The 21,364-nt window shown below is 34.8% G+C and overlaps 1 protein-coding gene across 10 annotated transcripts in view; it reads right to left on the minus strand.

Moving 5' to 3' along the window:
- LOC106883893 (AT-rich interactive domain-containing protein 1A) overlaps positions 1-20,733 on the minus strand; it is an 86,841-nt gene extending 66,108 nt beyond the window's left edge. For 6 of the 10 annotated variants that reach the window (XM_052974209.1, XM_052974208.1, XM_052974207.1 and 3 more), the window contains exons 1-6: positions 19,113-20,733; positions 10,918-11,091; positions 10,601-10,660; positions 8,177-8,518; positions 3,346-3,396; positions 2,262-2,324 (exon numbers count right to left, since the gene is read on the minus strand). In XM_052974209.1, the coding sequence (XP_052830169.1) occupies positions 2,262-2,324; positions 3,346-3,396; positions 8,177-8,518; positions 10,601-10,660; positions 10,918-11,091; positions 19,113-19,886 (1,464 nt within the window). In that variant the 5' untranslated portion in view covers positions 19,887-20,733. Of the gene's footprint in view, positions 1-2,261; positions 2,325-3,345; positions 3,397-8,176; positions 8,519-10,600; positions 10,661-10,917; positions 11,092-12,708; positions 12,810-19,112 lie in introns of those variants that run through there. The other 4 variants (XM_052974204.1, XM_052974210.1, XM_052974205.1 and 1 more) reach the window with 4 other exon arrangements.
- Between the last annotated feature and the right edge of the window lie 631 nt (positions 20,734-21,364).

Genomic DNA, 21,364 nt, shown 5'->3' on the forward strand with positions numbered 1-21,364 from the left:
ATATATATATATATATATATATATATATATATATATATACCTATACACATATAAACAGACACACCTGTCAGATATATACATTAAATGGTATACATTCATACATATATATATATACACGCACAGACTTATACACATAGAATATAATTACACATGCACACACAAGAATCTACACTCCTAGGAAAATTGTAATTGTCGGTTCTGAGAACAGCAATGCCATTAGATATTGAGTTATGCCCCTTGACGGCAAAGGTTGCCACAGCTGGGACTTGTTTCTATTTAATGGTGAAGACCTGGGATCAAAACTTTCATTTAAAACATATGAAGGACACTACCTTTAATGTATGTAGTCCAAAACAGGTGTTGCATGTGTGTTTGTCTTTGTGTCTGTATGTGTGTGCACGTTTATTGAAACAAAAAAAAAAAAAAAAAAAAAAACTCATCTATGATCACGCCATATTTTTCTCTGGTTTGTGTTAGTTTCCCCTACTTATAAAACCTCAATTTCATTCTTGTTTGCAATCAATATGTAGAAAACAATATAGTCTTAACACAGTTATCTGCTCTTACTCAATGTCTCAAAAGATACTGATTTTGCATAAGATTGAAGTAAAACAGTAAAGTATAAATTTCAGTGATAGAACGCTTAACGGGAAAAATTTTGAAGAAACTGAAACGCATTCATTCAATAACATTTTCCTCCAAGTTTATTTGATTTTGCAGATAAAAACTTTTATTTGAAAAGTAACTATTTTCCGTTTGAAAACATCTTAAGAGTCATGACCATTCAAATGACAAACAAAACATGAATGAGAAATCCAAGACCTGTAGTATGATAAACTTATAATGGATTGGCTAGGAAATCAGAAATATGTTTACCATTGTTAAGTAGCACTTAAGGATAACAGCAATCGAATTAAAATACAAATAGGAACGAGTTTATTTTTTTTTAAAACATAAAGCCGAGATAATAGGAGCACATCTAACACTAACTAAAGACAAAGCATTTGATGACAAACTGAGAAAAGAGAAAACAGCTGCACAAGGAAAAAGACCAACTATATATATTAAGAGGCATATAAGCTACAAGTACTAGACAACACTTTAAAAGACATGTACAGACTACATTGCAAATAATCAGAGTTATATACAACAAACTTCATAATAGACAAATTTCTCAAAAAACAATTTGAAAGGAAATTATAGATTTGAAACAATATTTTAACAGAACTTTTTTGTTTTTCTTTTTCTTTTTTCATTCAGTTCTACCAGCAATATAAGCAGGGTGAACCAGACATTTCATTCTTTAGCAGAAACAGAAAACTTAGGAAAATTTTGCTTTTGTTTTTTTTTTTTTTAATTCTCCAGACAAATAGTGAAAAATTTAATTAAAAATGTAATTGAAGTAATCAGCTCTGTGTTGAAGTTTAAGTGGGAGAGAAATATTGAAACAGAATTTTTATGTTTTATATTTAAGTATTCTCTGTACAAGGAAGAGAAGTTTCTATAGAAAATCTATTTCTTGAAACAAGAAAATTAACTATTATTGTTAATAAATACAGGCATATGAAAATCCACCACTTTGAAAAGTAGTTTTCTATGAAGAAAAAAAAATGATCTAAAGGAAAAGTTACTTCTTCAAAATTTCACTTCCCTTTAGAGACATATTACTTCCCTTGAATCAAGATTTGACTTTTACATTTAATGTTGAATAAATATCAATGATAGCAAAGATTGCAGCCACGAAACATTTTTTTTTACTGCTATGTGAAGAAAGAAGATAAGAATCTATTGTTTCATCAATTTCAAAAATCGACAAATGAAATTGCCAGTTACAAAAGTGAAAGAATTTTATTAGAAATTTAGACCTAAGTTTTAAAACAAATTAGAAAAGTAGATAAATCTAATTCATGAGTGTATGACCAAGTGCACATGTGTGGAGAAATATATTATATATATATATATAAAATATATTCACACACATATATAGACAAACATCACACTGAATTAGCATTTGTAAGAAGGGATTAGCTCCACTTAAGGTGTAAATTGAAATGTGTTTTAAATATTGATGGCAATAAAAACTTCCATGAATTGACTCAAAAATTCCATTTTCCATTAAATTTTACAAGTTTAGAGAAATTAAATTGATGCAAATGATATTCTCAATAAAAGTATGTAAAAAAAAAAAAAAGCCCATAAATACAGAACAGCCATAAGATACAGATGCCAGACTTGAATTCGAGTGTAAAACACTCACTTACCTTGTTTCCCACAAAAACAACTGGCTGAGTTTTCTTTTTCTGAGAACGACACCGTAGTGGATACAATAACAAGAAGAAGAAGAAGAATTTCTTAGATTCTGATAAATATCAGTATATATATTGCAAACAGCCAAAACGATATGAAGCCAGAATACCAATGTCTTCTACATTTGAAATATATCTATCCCAAAGATAATAAATTTTACAAAACATCTAACAGATAAGATCTACCTAAATTCTCAAATAAGAAAATAATATAAAATATTTAAAAGAACAATTACAAATTGAGATTTCATAAAACATTCAGATATGCAAAATCTAAACTGGTCACAGACAAGAAATTTACACAGAACAAATAAACCAAAACAAAATTACACAACTAAGTTGTTAACTTCAAAAATAAAACTTAGATTAGGAAATCTCAAAAGAATATATGAAATCTCAGAAAAGGCATTGTCAAAATTCCATTTAGTTTTCTGCAATCGGTTTTCAAAATAATGAACTAGAATGGAAGCTATTTGCATAAAGTGAACAATTTGAATGAAAGTAAAGAAATTCAAAATACCAACACTTACTCAAAAGAATTAAAAGGGGCAGGGGGAAAAAAACCTTAAGCTTTCAACAGAATATGAATAATGGACTCATATTAGCCAATGAACTCAGAAAAGGAATTAAAAAGTTAAAAAAAAAGGAGAAAAATTATCAGCAATTTTTCAGTCCATTTAACAATGCCATTTCTAGTTTTATATACTTTTTTTGTTTTTTTCCTTCTTATTTACAACCCAACTAAGTAAAATATTTTTAAGAACTGATGTCAACATTGACCCAAACAGTTAAATGTACCAGTTATAGTTTTCTTATGTATTCCATTGGAAATAAGTTTGCAAAGAAGTAAAAATTCCATAAGAATGTAGAAAATTTTATGTGATGATATATGGTCAAAATAAATGTGTGCTTGTGTTTTTTATGAATGTCTCTAGTGCATAATTAATAACATGGCATAACAAAATTAATGAAGTTAACCAACTATAAATGTCATGCTTTTATTTAGAGTCAAGCAGAAAATGTTGGAATGTAAACTCACCATTCCTTCACCGTCATCATTGCTTTTTTTACCATGAGAGCGAGTTACATTCTGGAAGGAATAAATTTTAAGTTGATTATAATAAAGGCTTGAAATTCTGGCACAGAGCCAGCAGATTTTGAAGGGAAGGGGAAATCGATTACACTAACTTTGGTACTTGACAGATACCTATTTTATCAACCCCACTGAAAGGATGAAAGGCAAAGTCAACCTCGGTGGAATTTGAACTCAGAAGATAGATAGACAAAATGTCACTAAGCACTGTCTGGCGTGCTAACAATTCTGACTAGCTCACTGCCCTACGTTAACTTATAATAATGCATTTAATTAACAGAAGTATGTAGCTATTGCATAAACATCTTTAATAGAGTAGTTTCCATTCATAGAGGTTAGGTATCTTAAGAAATCAAGCCAATGCATTTCAGAAAGGCTATTTGTTCTTGCTATTAGAAATAACTATGGAGCAACACTCAGCAATATCACACAACATTAATTATATTCATTTGTGGTGTTTTCATTCATCTCCTTCCAATATCCTTTGATGACTTGAACCAACCTCTATGTTTCATTAAATGAAATTACATTTTCCTGAAATGTCTTGACTCCACTTTCATTAACAGCCCACCATTTGGCCAACATCATAAAATACCAAAGCACCAGTGACCACTCACATTTACCTATTCCTATTTAAATCTATCAAATGTAAATATCATTACAACATTAGTGATAAGCCAAGATCTCCTCATGCATCTGCTGCACACAGGCAATTTTACAACATAAATAGTTTTCTGAATATTTTGTAGATACTTTTCTCTGAATCAACCCCTTCATTTCTTCTTTTAAAATTACATAAACTCCAGCTATATATTCTTAACAATTGAATTCTCAATGATTTTCTAATGCAACAAATGGAAAACAAAAACAATATCAAATGGGTTTTAAACTGGACATTTCACTTCTCAAGTGTGTAAACAATACCAGGCAAAAGTGATAAAAATGATCTCTAAAGAGAGAATGCCATGGGTAATTTTAAAATATTTCTCTTCTAAATTTTCAAAAGAACCAAACCCAGTAAGACATGACTGAAGATCCACTTTATAGCAGACTATAGAACAAATATATATTAGTAACTCATTTTATAGGATAATATTTAAATTATTGACATTTCAGATTCTACCTGTAAACTACAATAGTTTTGAAACAAAATGACTATAATTATTTTATGAAACCAGTGTAAATTCACAATCATTTTAGAATTTAATTAAAACACAATTTTAGTTCAAAATATAACAAGAAAGGCTACATCTGCAACGGATGTTAAAAGTTTAGATTTTTCAAATAACTAAATTATATACAGAAGTTATTGGCTCTTTAAATTAATTCCTTGCACAGGTAAACTAAAATCAGGCCACTGTTGTCACCTTTATTAGCTTCTGTTAGTCTACTTCTACATTTCTTTAAAACACAATATTTCTCTCACAATTAAGAATATTTTACTGCCGAGCAGATGATAATCCGAAGATCACAAAAATTGTAAAAGTTTTCATTTCTCAAGAAAGCAGTAATAGGTGGTGAGCTGGCAGAAGCATTAGCATGCTGGGTGAAATGCTTAGCAGTATTTCATCTGCCGTTACGTTCTGAGTTCAAATTCCGCCAAGGTCGACTTTGCCTTTCATCCTTTCGGGATCGATAAATTAAGTACCAGTTACGGACTGGGGTCAATGTAATCGACTTAATCTCCTTGTCTGTCCTCTCTATGTTTAGCCCCTTGTTGGCAATAAAGAAATAAGAAAGCAGTAATAGGTTGAGCTAAAATTATTGTTACATAAGTTTATGGAAATTTTTTACTGCTATGGATAGGATACAGTCTTTGGTTGTGGTTACACTTTAGTTATCTGAGACTTTGTTGGGTTTCTTTGCATGTAATAATAAAAATGCAGTTGCTGGTAACAGGCTAACAATAGTGGCTAGCTATTTAGTTACTACTACAAAAAGAACAAAAACCTTTTTCATGTTATCAATAGAGCATCTTTTTGATGACCATGCTGAGTACAAGAGGGTGCTGAAAACTTCCTCCTGTATTTTTTACCAGATCGATTAATTATGATTTTATTCAACATATTCCCCACTCAAATTCACACGCTTATTGCAGCAGTCCTTCAAGTTTTCTAAGCCCTGTAACAAGAACTCAGAAGCTTGGGCCTCCAATCAGGCTTCTGTAGCAATGATCACTTTCAAATTGGAGTGAAATTTCATTCCCTTGAGATGTTTCTTCAGGAAGGAGATGATGGTCAGAGGGGGTCAAAGTCAGCAGAGTAAGGTGGATGGTCTACCAATTTGAAGCCAAAGTCGCATATTTTCTGTAGAGTTTCATATGCTTTGTGCACTGGTGCAGGACACCACAGCTCAGCTTTTCACGGTGTTACCACTTCAAAGCTGTTCATCCAACAGAGACATATAGTATTCTGCATTGATGGTGCGACCCTTTGGCAGGTATTTTACGAGGAGTACACCATCTTTGTCCCAGAATCTTTCCAGCTGACTTCTGGCACCAAAGCTTGGGACGCAATGAACTGCAGTGATGCCACTTTATTGATTGCTGCTTGGTCAGGGATCATTATGATCAAGCCAAGTTTCGCCATTGTAACTTAACAAACCATAGAATCAGCCTCTCCTGCCTTTTATGCTGTTACTCTGATGCACTTCTGGTCTGTGTTCAAGAATTTCGGCACCCATTTTGTGGAAAGCTTTCTCATGTCCAGAATGTTGTGGATGATGTGGCCAACTCCTTCACAGAAGACCCATAGTCTCAGCAATGACTTTAGCTGAAATCCAGTGGTCCTTGAGAATTACGACATTCACAGCACTAACTTTGTCCTCTGTTGTCACAAAAGTTGGCTGTCCTGAGCAGGATTCACTTGTGACTTTGAAATCGCAAGTTCAAAGTCCTGACACCCAGATTTTCCCTGTGGAGTGAGATGGGCAACCATCCTTCAAGACTTCTTACATCGTGCCACTCCTTTACCTTGCAAAAAGAGAGACTTCATGACCACCCATGCTCCAATTATATATCAAAATCTATTGCAGGAGCTGCCATCATGCAATGAATCTACAAAAAAGAGAGAGATATTGTATACCATCATGATATTTTGTACATCTCCTAAATAGTTGTCCTATCTCCCCTGTAAAGGCAACAGCTCTGCCCATTGGCAATAACCCTTCGAGCCAGGAATTTTTCAGCACTCCTTCGTACATTTGAACCTGCAACATTCAGATTACTCTTCAAATGTGATGCTTATTTATTCATATTGCTTTCAATCTAATCATGCATCATCTTGTAGCTTTGAGATTTTGATGATCTGATTGTTTATTTTTAGAATGACATTAATAGTGTGCATAGCAGAGGCCAGACATGGTCAATTTGAGTGCTAAGGAGTTAAATATTTCATGTATGCAACTAATAAAATCACAGTATATATTGGAGTGACTTTTTAAAGAGTGGACTATAAAAAGAATTTTACAATTAAATGTGTAATTATGCTTCTAGGTTTCTTGCTATCTATTGAATTTTATAGCACAGACAAAATGAATAATACTGTGGCTATATTGGTAAGAAGCTTGCTTACCAACCACATGATTCTGGGTTCAGTTCCACTGCGTGGCACCTTGGGCAAGTGCCTTCTACTATTGCCTTGGGGCCAACCAGAGCCTTGAGAGTGAATTTGGTAGACAGAAAGAAGCCCGTCATATGTATATACATGTGTGTGTGTGTGTGTGTGTGTGTGCACGCGCATATTTCTTTGCAAATCAATACTTGACAAATCATTGCTGATGCATATACGTCTCTGTACCTTAGCAGTTTGGCAAAAGAAACCGATAGAATAAGTACCAGGGTTTAAAAAATAAGCATTTGGGTGGATTTATCCAACTAAAAATTCTTCACAGCAGTGCCCCAGCATGGCTGCAGTCTTAAGATAAGTCAAGATCAGGAATGCTACATTTCAATGGCCACATTACCGATGAACACCACTGAATAATTGCTGAAGTTCAATAACATTGCCTCAATAGACATTAGCAATTTGTTCCACATAATTTAACAGGCAAGTAAAGATATGACCTGCACTAGCATACAAGATCACTAGTCCTCATTTAATTTAGACTTTTTAGGGAACTATCTGCGAAATTCCATGAGTATGAAGGAGCTATAACTACACAGCATCCATCTTGCTCGTTACTTTTATGGAGAAGAGAAATTGAGAAGTTAAAAGTTCCATGAGCTTCTATAATCATTACCATGTGCCTGGTACAGAATAACAAATATTCAACAAGCAGTCCATAAATTAAATGGAAGCTAAATTGTTACACACCACTAACACACAACTAGCGGTCAGAGTGAGAAAGCTAAAGATTCTAGTCAAAGTGAATATATTACTGATATTGCCTCATCTATGGTCAACTGTTAACAGAACCAAGTACAAGTGGGGGCTGAAAAGGGTATTGCAGAAGGCCTGTTTGGAGGCCCGACCTTCCGAGTTCTTTTACAAGGCTTGAAAAATCTGAAGGACTGCTGCATTGAGTTTGTGAATCTGAGAAGTGAACATGCTAAATAGAATCATAACTAAATGATCCTCTTGTATCTTCTTTTACCCAAAGCTAGGAGCTTTTCAGCAACCCTCAAACATTCTCAGCCACAGAACAACACTAACAATGAAACGTGAACAGACGACCCTTCATTTGGTCATCTGCCCAGCATTATCATCATAATCAAACTGTGGCTGTAGATAACAATAAGCAATGATCACAGCATTTGGAAGAGGAGAGGAAAACCAACCTGAGGACTATTTTGCTGATTATGCTGAGGAGATTGATTCTGAAGTGGGGATGGTTGAGGAGTATGTGAACTTTGTTGCTGTTGTGATTGAGGGGACGGTTGGGACTGGGACGTTGGTTGTTGCTGCTGTTGCTGCTGCTGCTGCTGCTGCTGTTGTTGTTGTTGTTGTTGTTGAGTTGATGTTGGTGGAGTGGCTAGTGGAGCTTGTGGAGAATGTCTTGGTGGAGAGGGCCCTGGAGGCTGTGGTGGTTGTTGTGGTGTAGGTTGTTGCTGATGCACCACTTGTGAAACACCCATTGATTGGTTGAAGACCATCTGATTGGGAACAAATTGACCAGGTATCTAAAATGAAACGAATACAAGAACCAATGAAACAATCTTATTTAACCATCGGCGCTTATTTAATCAATGCAGTTAACTAAGAAAATAATATATAAATTTAGTTTTGTAAGTAAGATTTCAACCAAAACAACTTAAAAGAAAACTTGCCCCTTTCACCTTACCAATAACTGGATTTACAGTGTAGAAACACTATACAGTAGTCATGACAGAGCTATTAACTATTCTTACTCTACACAATGTATGTGTGTGTGTGTGTGTGTGTGTGTGTGTGTGAGATAGCCAAACAGTAATGAGCCATTAGCTGACTATTACATGAATAAAGAATTAATAATTTTTTCTTTTGATAAACTACATTCAACAGAACATTCTCATCTGTATATCAAAAAACTGCCAAGTTTACTCTGCATTGCAGCTTTCCCTGTACGACAATCTTCAGACAAGGTACATTACTCTTGCTTAGTTCAACTATAAAACTAACAATTTTGTCAATATCTAACACAGAAACTATCAAGATATGTGCTAATCTAGTGGTTTCTGATAGTCTGGCACAATGAAATAGTCATGATATAATTAGGAAACACTCTACAAAGTATACTGAAGCTGACAAAAGAAAGTTTACAATATTTTTCAATAAGAAACTTCAATGATGAGCGGACAAAATGTTATCTTAAGATACAAATATGAAGCTATGTGTGTGTACCTGTATATATATATATATATATGTGTGTGTGTGTGTGTGTGTGTGTGCATATATATATATATATACGCAAAATTACTTATAAATCTGGCAAGTGAATATATTGTGAGAGTAAAAGGAGGAGGAGGGAATCGTAATTCAAGAAAATAATGTCAAATAGTAAATGTTTTCATGTAAATATGACTTTTACCAAGCAGTGTCAGATTGTTCCTACAGGCATGAGCTTGCCAGTTCTGTTGCTAAGCACACTATACTGATAAAATAATAATGAAGAAGAAATGGTATTCTACTTTAACAAGAAATAATATTGTAGATTGTTGGTGAGGCTATCATTAAAAATTTAAATGAAATTTAAACCAGATCAAGAGAAAACAGCTTCAAGACAAAAGAAATCAATAAGTCTTCAAACTGTAGCTACACTAAAAACACAATATTAGCCTTCAATAATAATACTGATTCCTGAGTCGGAGTCACTATAATATTATTTACAAATACCTTCTTGAATTTTTCCATGATGAAAAACATTTGAAACAATTTAATCTCTTCACCTTAATCCAAATACATTTAGTTGCAAAAATTTCCTACACTTTTAGAGCAATAATTTAAACTTGAGAATTTAAAATGAATATCTCTAAGCTAAAAATTGAATAAAATCTGATGATGGTAGATGTCGAAAAAAATCTAAATTTAACTGCTTTTTTTTATGATTATATCATTAACAGCACCATCACACCTTACTAGTGTTATACTTAATAGCAATAACATTTATACTCATCTAAACTCTTAAAGTGCAACTGTGGTTGTAAGGTAATAAATGTCTATGTGATTGAAAGGTGTTGGTCAATTCTAATTCCACTGCTCCCAGAAAGAAATAGCTGACAACTATTTTTAAAAAATGATAGTGGTTGTTTAACAGCCTACACAGATCAAACATTAGCAATGTCACCTACAATTAATAAGGATCTCTATCATGCGGTCAAATCTATAGATTTTGAGGGAGTATATAGTCAATGCAAGCACTTATCAGGTACTTTTGTAATCAACCTAGAACAATGATAGGCAGAACCAACATTAGCAAAACTCAGAAAGTAAAGGGGTGTAACTAAATACAACAAGGTATTTTGCCCACTCACTGCCTGAATGATTATTCAAATAATAACGTTAACCTTCATAAACCTATTGCTAAGCAAGATGAAATGAAATTGATGTTTCCCCCACTTCAATAAACCATGAACCAGTTTTCAGAAATTAAAATAGAAGATATTCTTTTATTTCGAATAGTAATTTTCAAAAAAATAATAATTAAAAACTAAAACAGCTACTAAAAATATGAACTAAAATTTTAAAATAATATGTAACTAAGTTGATAGGTATAAAAATATTACCTTGTTAACATCAACCATTCGTGGTTTACCAGGTTTATAACTGAACAAGTCACCTTGATGCTAGAAAAATAAAATTTTAAACATAAAAATTATCCGTAATCTCAACATACTGATCATGAATTAAACTAGGTACGGCATATGCACACTAAACGAGTCTCCCTTTCTTTGGAGCTAAATGTATTTCTCTTACTGAAATCTATATTTCAAAAACTATTAAAGACCAATCAAATTTTTCCGTTTTCATTTATTTAGATTGGGAAGTTTCAAGTAGAGAAGCAGGTAATTTCCATAATCATCTGCACTGAACGAAAACTTACCTGTTGTCCATAGGGCTGGCTCATTTGTCCTGAACGAACCTGTCCGGTTCCCATCATGTAACGTTGGGAATTAGGTGAAAATTGTTGATTGTTATATTGAGATGTCTGTTGAGGAAAATTAGGAATACCTGAGGCTCGTCTTTGTTGTGGCATTTCATTCATATTTCCACCTCCCTGCAAGAAAAAATAAAAGGCATCTTTTAGAATGAACTAAGACGATAAATTTTGAATTGCACCAAAACATTTTATTCTTAAACTATGTAGTTTTAAATCGTGAAGACCATTCAAAGAATATACTAAAATCTTCTTTAGATTAATTATGAAAGCTAAACAAAATACCAGATCGTCTACACTATGTATAAAATAGATAAAGAGCTAAAACAAAACATTATAAATACTCTTCGGAGTTCCGATTGCAATTGGTATTTTATAGATATTAAATTTAGATTGAAAAACAACTTAGAGATAACTGTAAGAGTAAAACTAGAAACATGAAATGTATATTTAACTTAATTTTTTTTTATAAAGACTCACATCTAAATGTTAACATTTCAGACAATATGCCATGTTTGTTTTTGTGTTACAATTACTATTATCGTTGTTTTTTAAACATGAATCTGCTTTACAGACCCAACTAATTCATGGACAGGAAAGATATTATTTTATGCACACAATATACAACATTAGATACTAACTTGTAAACATTTGCCCTCAGAATATGCAAGTGTCACTAGTGAAAGGAAACGAACCAAGAGGGATGAGAGAAAATGCGATATCAATATTGACATCTGAGAATTTGGACAAACAAAAATGCTACGACAATACACACCCCCGAGTCAACAGGCCAAAACAACTAAGATGCTGGCTAGCAAGTGGGATATTCAAGACCTCTCTATACACTGTGTAATATAGTCTACAGTCGCTAAAGGAACCAAACGGCATTCAAGAGACAAGCAAGAATAGAACTTTGAAGATATAAAGATAATTGTAAAGACACTGGTTTTATTGATGTAAATAAGTAGAGTTACAAGTACGGAATAATGAACATTCTTTTAAATTATTTTAATGAATAATGGAATTCTCTTCTTAGACAGGTCACATACAAAAGCACTCAGATATTCAAAAGATAGGAAATTTCCATAAGTCTATAGTAATTTTTCTTTATTACATTAGCACCAATAACTAGAAAGCCTCTAAGCCTGGCTATGTAACTATTTCACAACACGCTATTAAAAATATCACTAGCCTCAATGCAAATTCTTTTTTTTTTAATCTTAAGTTATACAAAACAAAAAACACAGACTGTTGCGAAACCAAATAGATAATTAACAATTTACATAAGCTACATAAACAAAAACACAAGCCCTGTCTATCTAGGTTATCACCTAAAACACTGTAGTTCAAACAATCTTTATAGACTTATTTACGCTAAGCCCTGTGTAAAAGCAAATACTTCTCACTTTGGAGTTCTACTGTTAAGAAATGTTGACAAATGAAAATCAAAAACACAACTCGACTACATAGCAATTTTCTAGTATATTGGTGATATCAAACAGTGGTGATATTTATTTACAAATTGTTTGAATGCTGTATAAAATTGCTACATGAAGTAGCTTGCACAGCTCCAATCATCATGTGATCTCCGCAACAATGGTTTAAATGGGCATGTCCGACTATATGTATAATTTGCTGGTAATAAGGACACACACACACGATTATCTTGGGTATGAAAGCGAAAGAAATTAACAGAGTCTCATATATCCATTAAATAAAAATACAGTAAATCCTTACCAAGCCAAACTAGATGAATAATAATATGGTGTGATAAGTGAGTGACAATAAACTGACCAAAGAAACAACCGAAACCAACAGATACCAACTCCAAATGAAAAACAAGGGAGACAACCAGTTTCGACCACGTAAAAAGTAACAATTAAAAATCTAAATTGTACAACGAATCAAAACAGTCAGGTTCCAAAAGCTTTATTAAACAATTATTATATAAAATAGTAAACAGATGCAACCGTTTCGATAACACACCACCATCACCTTACCATATCTCTATACAGCAATTGTGATGTCAAAACCAGATTTTAAATATTACTTATGACAGTAAATCTGTATTTTTACAATCTAAATTGATCGATTCATATAAAGTTAAATAAAAACTTTATAAATAATTACTCAGAATGATTAAGAAAAGTAAATTAAAGCGGAGTGACGTAAAGACGAGCCATGTTTTACTACCACCCCACACTTCCGGATGTCATGTAGCCAGAGAATTAGACTTTATTTTGATGAAATCTGGTCAAATCCACAGGGTGTAAATTGGGGACTGTCCTGAATCTTGGGTTTTTAGAGAGAAAATTAGTTGGGCCTGACCATGCCTTTTGAAAATATAAGGGAAACAACTCGAAACTACTCCAAAAGCTTGCAAGGTCAATTGACAGAATCACAAACACTACATTAATAAAATGGCTATTACTCCTTTCAAATCAATAGTATTATTCTTACTATTCACAACACTAACATAAATATCACCATTAACAATACGGTGGTGTCTTGAACAGTAGATTAGAAAACTAAACAACGAAATAGAACGATCGAAACACCACCGTCTTTAGAAGGATTTTAACACGTTTCTTTGTTTCACGAACACGCATACACATCCATACAAATTAGACATACACATCACTACTCCTCGTTCATTGTCAGAACTGGTTTTGAATTTAAAGTAATGAAAACATAAATGTATATCATTTTCCAACATTAATTCACTCACAGTGGCAAAACAGAAAATACATCATTAAACTAAAAAAAAAACAAGGAAATTAATTCACAAATGTACGTCATGAAAAAAAATCGAGCGACAAAATGGTTTCCGTTTAAAAGAAATGTTACGAGAATGCGTTTATAATGTTTCAAATAGGTTCCAAGTGAGGAATTGTCGGTTATTATCGGTTAAAAGTACAGGAAGCCGTTGATTAATAAGTCACTGAGGTAGATAAGAGAGATGTGGGGGAAAATGAGACAAAAAGATTGCAGTTACGGTAATTTTTTTTTAATCTGGTTTTTATTTCCAAAATAGACATAAACACTGAGAGACAAAATTAAGACGAGATTCGTACTTAATAAAAGTATAGGTATGGAAAGAAATAAGGCTTGAATGGTTATAAGCAAGCCATAAGTACAAAGGGAAGATAGAGGGGGAGGTGGTAGAGAGAAAATAGTCGTCGACGGAGCTGGGATGTGAACTAGAAACAGCTTTTGACTCATTTCATTGAAACTAACCTAAAGGTGGTGACCATAACGGTAAATCACTTAATAAGTTTATAATACATACTGAAATATCAGTACAAAATGTACACACATTTATATTTCAGCATTTGAGCTGTGAACACAAAACAGTGAACAGAGACATGTTGGAGAGAAAGGGAAGGAGTCTCAAGACTTATGAAGAGAGGAGGTACAGGAGGAGGAGACAGAGAAAGAGAGAGAGGAGGCGAAGAGAAGAAAGAAAATCTATGTTGTTTAAATAAAATAAACTTTAATAGTAATTTATTAACGAAAATTGTCCAACGGTAACTAGTAAGTTATTGAAAATATATAAAACTGCAGCCGGTTGATGTGAAGAGAAAGCAGTAGTGCTGAGCAAGAAAGCAAGACTTAATATAGAGCGACCCAGATCGTTGGTGGAAATAGGAAAAGTATGAGTAATGGCTCTGTGAATGAGGAATAGAGAGAAGCGAATGGCTTGTGTCTAACTATTTGAATAGGGTTGAAATTTCCTGCTCAGATAAGATAGCTAAACCAAACAAAAATATATTTATTATATTATTTGGGACGGGAAACGAAAGTGGCACGAAAGAAAAGTAGACGATATTACACATTTATTACATGGTCGATGATGGCGACAAGAGCCAACCATACAAGGATGGAGGGGGGGTATACATGGCTTGCCGAGAGACGAGACGAGACGGGGTGGAAATGATTATCATTATTAACGTTCTCATGATTTTATTTATCATCACGAAAAGCAACAAAATAAAACCCAACAAAAACAATGCTACCAACTGTTACCTATTAAGCCATCCTTTTGGATGGATGTTGTTGGGTGCACGTGTGCTAGCGTTAAGTCTGAACAGCAATTATTAAAACTTCATTCCCTAGCCTCCTATATTATTACCATGTCCTCTTCTAGAATAAAGGGGGTTGCTTCAGTTATAGCAGCCAAAACCTGACTGTCGTGGATAGGTTTTGTAGACACGAAACAGGACGTGCTTCTCGGGGTTTCATTCTACAAATGAAACCTTCATTAAAAATAATTATACTTATAGAAAACTTAATTGGGATCTTTAACACACAGCTATTCCATTTAATACAGAACTATTTCTATTTAATAACGATCAAAGATATTAGAAATAATTTATTATTTTTATAGCCTGCTACAACATCTCTCAACAGCGTCGAGAAGTTTGCTTCTTCTCATTCATCCAGTTCAACCAGCTCAGCTAGTCGCAGCAGCTCAACCAAGTAGCAGTTATGGCGATGCACTACTCCACAGACAGAGATCGTTCTCTATCGATAATACACTGTACTGCTACTAGTAACAACAACAACAACAACAAACGTCGAAAACTGTGGCCTACTGAAGCCACAACAATCCCAATAGAAAAAGGGGAATACATTTGGGTAATTAATTAATATGAGTAGTGGCGACCTTAAGCAATACGAAAAAAGAGGAGATATACGAGGTAGAGCCGGTATAGACCAGAGGCTGTGTTTATTTGTATTTCCCATACATTAATGTAATTTGAATCACCAGTCATAGCTTCTCTTGCCCCATGCTAACATTAGTCTAACATTATCTTAACAGCTTTATAGTGAATAAAATATAAATATGGGAAACACAAAACAGACTGTTCTAACATTTCCTGCTCATACTGTGTGAGTGTGTGTGCCTGTGTGAGAGACACTGAGAAAGATTATAATGTGGAGACTGAAATATTTATTAACAATTCTGTAAAATGGAGGGTGAAGTGTATGTTAAGAAAAGGAGACTGTAAAAAAGGCCATCTACAGCAGCCATGGCAAATACAAACTTTGGGGACTTAATACTACAGGAGATATTGAGATGTTCATGCTTTTCCATAAGAACCTTAGTTGATAATAATGAATGATTTCAAATTAAATATTTCCATTGAGGACATATTTATACAGCACACAGCAACACTAATGTATAGTCAATTAAAATGATTGAAGTGATAAAGCAACCCAGAAAGAGAGGATAACATCTTTAAAAAAAAAGACTAAGTTGATAGTAGCAGATGAATAAGATATTTTCTCTGCTCTGTATATTGTTGTTGTTGTTGTTGCTGTACTATGATGAAAGTGTATGGAGACTGGAGCAGGTGGGAGTGGTAGGTAAGAATAGTTTGGATGACAGCAGCAGCAATTGGCCCTGACATCTGAATGAATAACTTAGGTGAAGGTGAGAAAAAAGCACATGGCTAATCAACATAAGGATGAAGCCAAGTAAACAAATAACAAAAAAAAAAAAATTATAGATATATAAATATATACATGTACATACATACACATACACACTCACGCACACATGTATACGTGCAGATGTCTACTACTTCCTGTATAAGGCTGTGTGACTAACCAAGCAGAGTGTGCAAAAAAAAAAGAACCAAGATTAAAAGTGAAACAATAAAATACAACTTAACAAGATAACAATAATAATAAACAATAACAATCAGTGATTGTATCATTTTTATAGTTCATCGTTGTTATAGTTGTCATCTAGGAACAGTTAGCTGTATAACTGTCTTGCTCTGTAGAAAGACATTTTAAAGCTGTTAGGAAGAGCTGTTTCAAATAAGGTTGGATGAGACAAGACTCAAGAGGAGAGAGAGGAAGTTTCAGTTGGAGATTTTTATGGTGTTTATTAAATATACAAACAACAACAAATAAGACTCCAAAAGCCATATACTGTAAACAAGCTAGAAATATTAGTTTCTAGAAAAGATAAGATCCACATCTATGGGTGGAAGGGAGTGGAGAAGTGACAGCTAACTACCCTAATGTTTGACGGAGGAAGGAAGATTAAAGGGTCGGGTGGGGGAGGTGAGAGAGGAGGGAAGTGTAGGTAAATAAATAAGTAAAGGGTGGTGGTGATGATGATGATGGAGACAGGCAGATTAATTGATTAGATGACAAAAAACAGCAACCAATCATGTGAAGCTATTGCTATGAACACCCCAGCTGTCTTTCAAAGATACCAGTTTGCCACCAAATTCAAAATAACCGATGGCGCAATGCTACCTTTGCTCGGTTCAATACCATCCCAACGCGACGAAGAACAGAAGGGCATCAAGACCATTGCTCAATCAATATGGAGAACCAAGGCAGGAGCAGGCAAAGAACTCGAGCCATTGTGATGAAGGACCCCAGCTTTCTTAGATACAAACTCTCGACATCTATAGCTTCGCAGGACAGGGACAGAGATGGGAAAATATCTATTTACAGGGGGGAAAAGGGAGAAAAACTGTTAGAAAAAGGACAGACTTCAGGAGGAGGAGGGGGGAAGGAGGAAAGATAGAGAAAAAGTAACAAGGAATGTACTGTGAGAGAGGAACAGATTGATAAAGAGAAATGGAAAGAAAACGGGGGGGAAACTGAGAAAGGTGAGAGAAGAGTGATAAAAAGACAAACACGAAGGCAAGAAACGGGGTATCTTTCGTTTTAAGGACTTCAGCTGTCGTCGTCGTGTTCACAAAGACAATATTATTTATGGCCTTCATCTATCTCAAGTCGACATAGCCTCTGATGATCTAATACATTTTGTGGAGGTTTGGATTTTACGTACCTAAAACGAAAGACCCCCATGAAACGCATAGGGAGAAGGCAAACGAGTTAGATGAGAGAACAGAAAGGGACAGACTGACAAGAGAGATAGAAATAACTGCTAAATGAGAGAAGAGGAAGGTTTGGGAGAAAGAGAGAGAGAGAGAAAAGAGTTATACAAACAAGCAATGAGGGAGAGGAGAAAGAGGGGGTGGGAGACATTAAGATATAAGAGAAAGAGAAGAGGCAGACGAAAAGGACAGGGGACAGAGAGAAAGGGGGGGAGGAGAGGATTCAGGGAGGATACAGAAAGGAAGAGAGAGAGACGGACAGAATGGAAAGAAGAATGCGACACACAGACAAGAGAAAACGAGAGATAGAGAGACAGTGGAAGAAAGAGAAAGGAAGAGAAGACAATGTGAGAGTGAGATCGAGATAGGTTAGAGTAAAAAGAGGGAGGGGGAGAGAAAGAATGGAGAGAGAGACAAAGAAAGATTGAAACGGAGAGGGGGGAGATCAATAAGAGAGGGGGTGGGAGGGGGTAGGAAATAAGCTTTCATTTAGCTTTTTCTCCCCCCCCCCCGTTTGCAAAATCAACAACACAAATAAACAAACAATTGTAAATAAACTTTCATCATCATCATCGGCAAGAGAGCAACATGATTATGTATCTACCTCATGATTCATTGTGGAAAAAAAAAGGTAGGCTTTTATGAAGGGGGGAAAGTAAACAAAATCACAAGATAAGAGGACTCGGTGAGGGGGGAGGTTACTAGGTCCCTGAATTTTAGTAGAAAATGCTCAATAGTCAGAGAGGTGGTGGAAAGAATAATAATGATGATAATAATAATAATTCGATAATAATAATAATAATAATAAACAAACCTAATCAGATATGTAAATAAATACAGAAATATTTTTAATTTTCCATACCGTATTTACCTCACGCAAATGTGGATAGATTGGTCGACTTTTTCAGAAATAGATGTATGGTACAAACTATAAAATGACTAACGCTGTTGACTATACAATATATATAAATAAATATTTCACAAAATATACCAACATATCGTCAACAAGTGGTAGCATATTATACATATATACATATATATTTTTATATATATATATGTATATACTTACATATATATATATATATATATACTTATGTATATATAATGAGAGAAAAGGAACATTGTAGATTTAGATACATAAATATTATAGTGTAACATAAATACATAGAAATGAAAACATGGCAAACAGACGGGTATAATATCTGGGAGAGAAAATGTGACATGTATTAAGGTATGAAAGGGGCTGGAGATGTGGATAAAATGAGTGGATACCTGATTTCGGAAAGCTTGGCAGCCGGATATGGCCCCCTGAGTCTGTGGGAACGCGTTTATAGCTCCTCGTTGATGGGGACTCCATGCCTGTTGCATAGGGTAACCAGCCACACTGCCCATGTCAGCAGGGACTTTTTGAGAACCTCCGTATTCTGAGTAGTTATTCGGATATCTCTGAGCCGAATTCGGAGATTGTAAAAGCTGATTAAGGGTCGGTGTTGGTCCGCTCTGTTGAGATATGCTTTGACCAGACATTAATCTTGTCGAGGCAGGATTATATGAAGGGGGCATCATTCCCATACCAGATGTCCCCATTCCTGGTCGCATCGGATTCATTCCAGGTTTTGGACCTCCAGGAAATCCAGGCCGAACATGAGTTGGTAAATACTGTCCATGATATTGCGAGGTTTGGTTTGAAAACTCCGAACTTCCTGGCATAGACATAGCGCCATGTTGATCTCCCATGCTGTAATTTCCCCTACCGTACATACCGAATCCAGGTATTTGTGTAGGATGAATATTTTCATTCATTCTTGCATAACTATCTGAACTCACACCTCCATCTCCCGAATTCTGTGGATAATTGTTGGATTCGGAATTGACGTGAGTAGAGTCCAAAGAAGCTGTATAATCATTTTGCTCTGAGTTCATGTTTTGCTGGCCACCATCTTGAAAAGAGTCCATTGTGTTCGAATCTGAGACTTGACTCGGTGATCGTAGCTTCGTAGTAGTAACAGCACGATCTAATCCATCTTCAGAGTTAATATTTTCCATCTCAGATCACTAATCCACTCTCATGTACTTCCAGGTGACTTAAATTCTTCGAATTTCTTCTGCCTTTCGGCCACAGTGACAGGTAGCCCAGGCATAATGCAAAGCACACACCCTGTGAGAAAAATCTGTAGAACGACCTCTAGTCGACATCCAAAGAGTATCCAAATGTTATAAAACCTCTCCGACCTGTCTTCAGACTTTCGACACACGTGTTTTGTGATGGGGTAAAAGGATGCAGTTGGGGGAAAAGTTAGTCGGCTGGCAGCATGGTCTTATCATACACACAGCTATTATATGGCACACTTCAATAAGCGGGAATATCTCCAGCATTTAACGAGCAGATTCATACGCAATAAGCTTTTTTTTATGTAGGTCCATAATACGTCCTTTACGGTGGCATGAGAATATTTCGGACCATGGTAATACGCCAAAGGGTTTTCCTCACCCAAAACACATGTTATCAACGAGTAATAATGATTCCAACAAATTCGGGAATTCTTTTCGCAATAGTGTTCCCTGAGCGCAAGAACAAAAATCTGGGTTGTGACACGTCTAAGGCATTCTTTTCAAATCTGGCGTTTCAATTAGCTGATGCTAGTGCCTCCCTCCACAAAACCAGATCATTAAACTGAAATATTGTCGAGAAATTCGAGCATATCGTATCCATCACGAAAGCATGCGATACAAGATGAACATTTTAGACATTTATTATTTACAATAAAACAACTAGATATGTCGAGAGTGTTGTGTAAAAATTGATTTTTCTTTCTCCGTTACGGAGGAGTAAAATCTACCAGCTCATATTTGCTGAAGGGCTTTCGCACTGACGTCAGCAGTGGGCCAAGTCTGATATTATTGAGCACGCAATTATGTTTATTCACTTTTTTCCTCTACGACAACCAGTCCTACATGCTTGGCCTGCCTTCGCTGCTTACTGAGAATATTACATAGATCTGTTGTATTTATATATTTCTCTTTTAGAAACAAGCGGAAAAAAAGCTAACAAAAGCCACCAAGCTGTAGAAGTTAATGGTATATATTGCAGATGAAGGAAATATCAACTGAAGAAAAAGAACAGTTTTTGATTGTTTTGCTATGATTATTATTACTACTATTATTATTATTATATTTTCTCTCTCTCTCTGTTTCAGATTGGTGGAGATAAAGCAATATAGTAGCTGAAGTGAGTGAGACGTCGGCTGTTCCCGTTATAACGCATCCTCCCGCCGCTATCGTTACCACCAACACCACTACTGCAGCAGCAGTCGATGGAGTGACAGGAAGAGAGAAAGAAAGGCAGAGAAGTAGTAGTATCGAACACACAGACACAGAAAATCGAACAAGAGAGAGAGAGAGAGAAAGAAAGAAAGACAGAGAGACAAGACTTCCCAAACAGGTTTCTAGGACTCTAGTTCAGGGGGAGACAACTGCCACCATCACAGCTGCCCTTGTCACGATGTTCTATTAGCATTTACCAC

The sequence above is a fragment of the Octopus bimaculoides genome, chromosome 18 (genome assembly GCF_001194135.2).
Source record: "Octopus bimaculoides isolate UCB-OBI-ISO-001 chromosome 18, ASM119413v2, whole genome shotgun sequence".
In the NCBI taxonomy this organism is placed as follows: Eukaryota; Metazoa; Mollusca; class Cephalopoda; order Octopoda; family Octopodidae; genus Octopus; species Octopus bimaculoides.